The sequence below is a fragment of the Mastomys coucha genome, chromosome X (genome assembly GCF_008632895.1).
Source record: "Mastomys coucha isolate ucsf_1 chromosome X, UCSF_Mcou_1, whole genome shotgun sequence".
Lineage (NCBI taxonomy): Eukaryota > Metazoa > Chordata > Mammalia > Rodentia > Muridae > Mastomys > Mastomys coucha.
The window spans coordinates 10,299,375-10,300,682 of record NC_045030.1 but is presented as its reverse complement, the minus strand read 5'-3'; the positions used below and the strand labels follow the sequence as shown (position 1 = coordinate 10,300,682).

The 1,308-nt window shown below is 42.0% G+C and overlaps 1 protein-coding gene across 1 annotated transcript in view; it reads right to left on the bottom strand.

Annotated features, from left to right (window-relative positions):
- Window positions 1-1,302, bottom strand: part of Maoa (monoamine oxidase A) — a 64,568-nt gene extending 63,266 nt beyond the window's left edge. The window contains exon 1 of the mRNA XM_031342997.1: window positions 1,189-1,302. Within this exon, the coding sequence (XP_031198857.1) occupies window positions 1,189-1,261 (73 nt within the window). The 5' untranslated portion in view covers window positions 1,262-1,302. The remainder of the gene's footprint in view (window positions 1-1,188) is intronic.
- Between the last annotated feature and the right edge of the window lie 6 nt (window positions 1,303-1,308).

Sequence of the window (1,308 nt, the reverse complement as noted above, 5' to 3'; positions counted from 1 at the left end):
GGACGGCCAAAGCAACGGTCCATACCAATCTAGTGATTAGACTGTTTATCTTGAGCAGGATTGAGTCCAAAGCTACCTATGTCTAAAATTAATATACAAGCATATTTATGGTCTATTCAAAGGGAACATACATTAAAATGGATACTGTGGGGGCACCCTATTTACTCCTTCCTACTGTCTTTCTCCCTCTAAATTATATCTTGCACACATATCTCCAAAATTATTAACACTTGAGAGAAAGGGCTTGGGTTTCTACCTAGAGACAAAGAATAATTCCTAAATTTTCCAGTGACAATATGGGTGGCAGTTTAATATACAAATACTTATGAGGTCTTCAGGAAAACTGAGGAAAAAAGTTCATGTACCCCTTACTTGATGAGCCATTTAAGCCAGGACCACAGGACAAGATTTAGACAGTGCAGCTCTCAGCAAGAACATACAAGGCACTCCCTGACCTGCCTGTCCTCAGCTCTGGCTTTATGAAGAAATTCCCTTTGGGCAATTCTGTATACTTTTATACAAGTTCTGAAAAAAAAAATCCAGCAGGAATAGGTTGGAACTTCCAGGTCTTTTTAAAAAATTTCCTTTTTCTAAAAGATTTTTACTTACTCACTTTTTAAAGGAATGGTGCTTAAGAACAGAACTGAACAAATCCTACTACTACTTCAGTAGTACATACATACACTGGCTGTTGTGCTGTTCAGAGGAAAGGATGTGAAGTCAGGGAGGCCAAGCAACTACCTATAGAATTGGAAGTGAAGGTCTTAAGTGGGAGAAAACAGGTCTGTGCCTTCCCAGGGAGGTGTTCAGACATCAGGACACTTACTGAAACTCTTAAGCCACAGTTGCTTGGTTTTGTAAAATAGCAAATGTGTTGCCCACCCACGACACTGTTGAGGACAGAGGAAACTCATATAATGTGCTAAATGTAACTGCAAAACAAGAGCAAATTAATCATTAGTATTTAGTAGCTAGGAGTCAAATTATTTTGCCTCCCTCCACCAGTGCATATCACCAGCAAAGGGACAAGCTCCTGCTCCCATCTGGCAGAATCTGGGGCCCTGCCATAGTTATCATTCTCACACGCAGGAGAAAGACACCCCCCCCCCAAACACAACAGAGACATTGCAAGTTCCCTATCCCTGGTCAGCCAGACCCCTTACGTTACTATTAAAGATCCAAACTGACCTGAGATGCCGCCTCCAATCACGACTACGTCGAACATGTGGCCTGTGATATTGGGCTTCTCCAGATTCGTCATGGTTTGGATAAAATTCTCCCGAGACGTGGGTTTAAAAGGGGGGACCG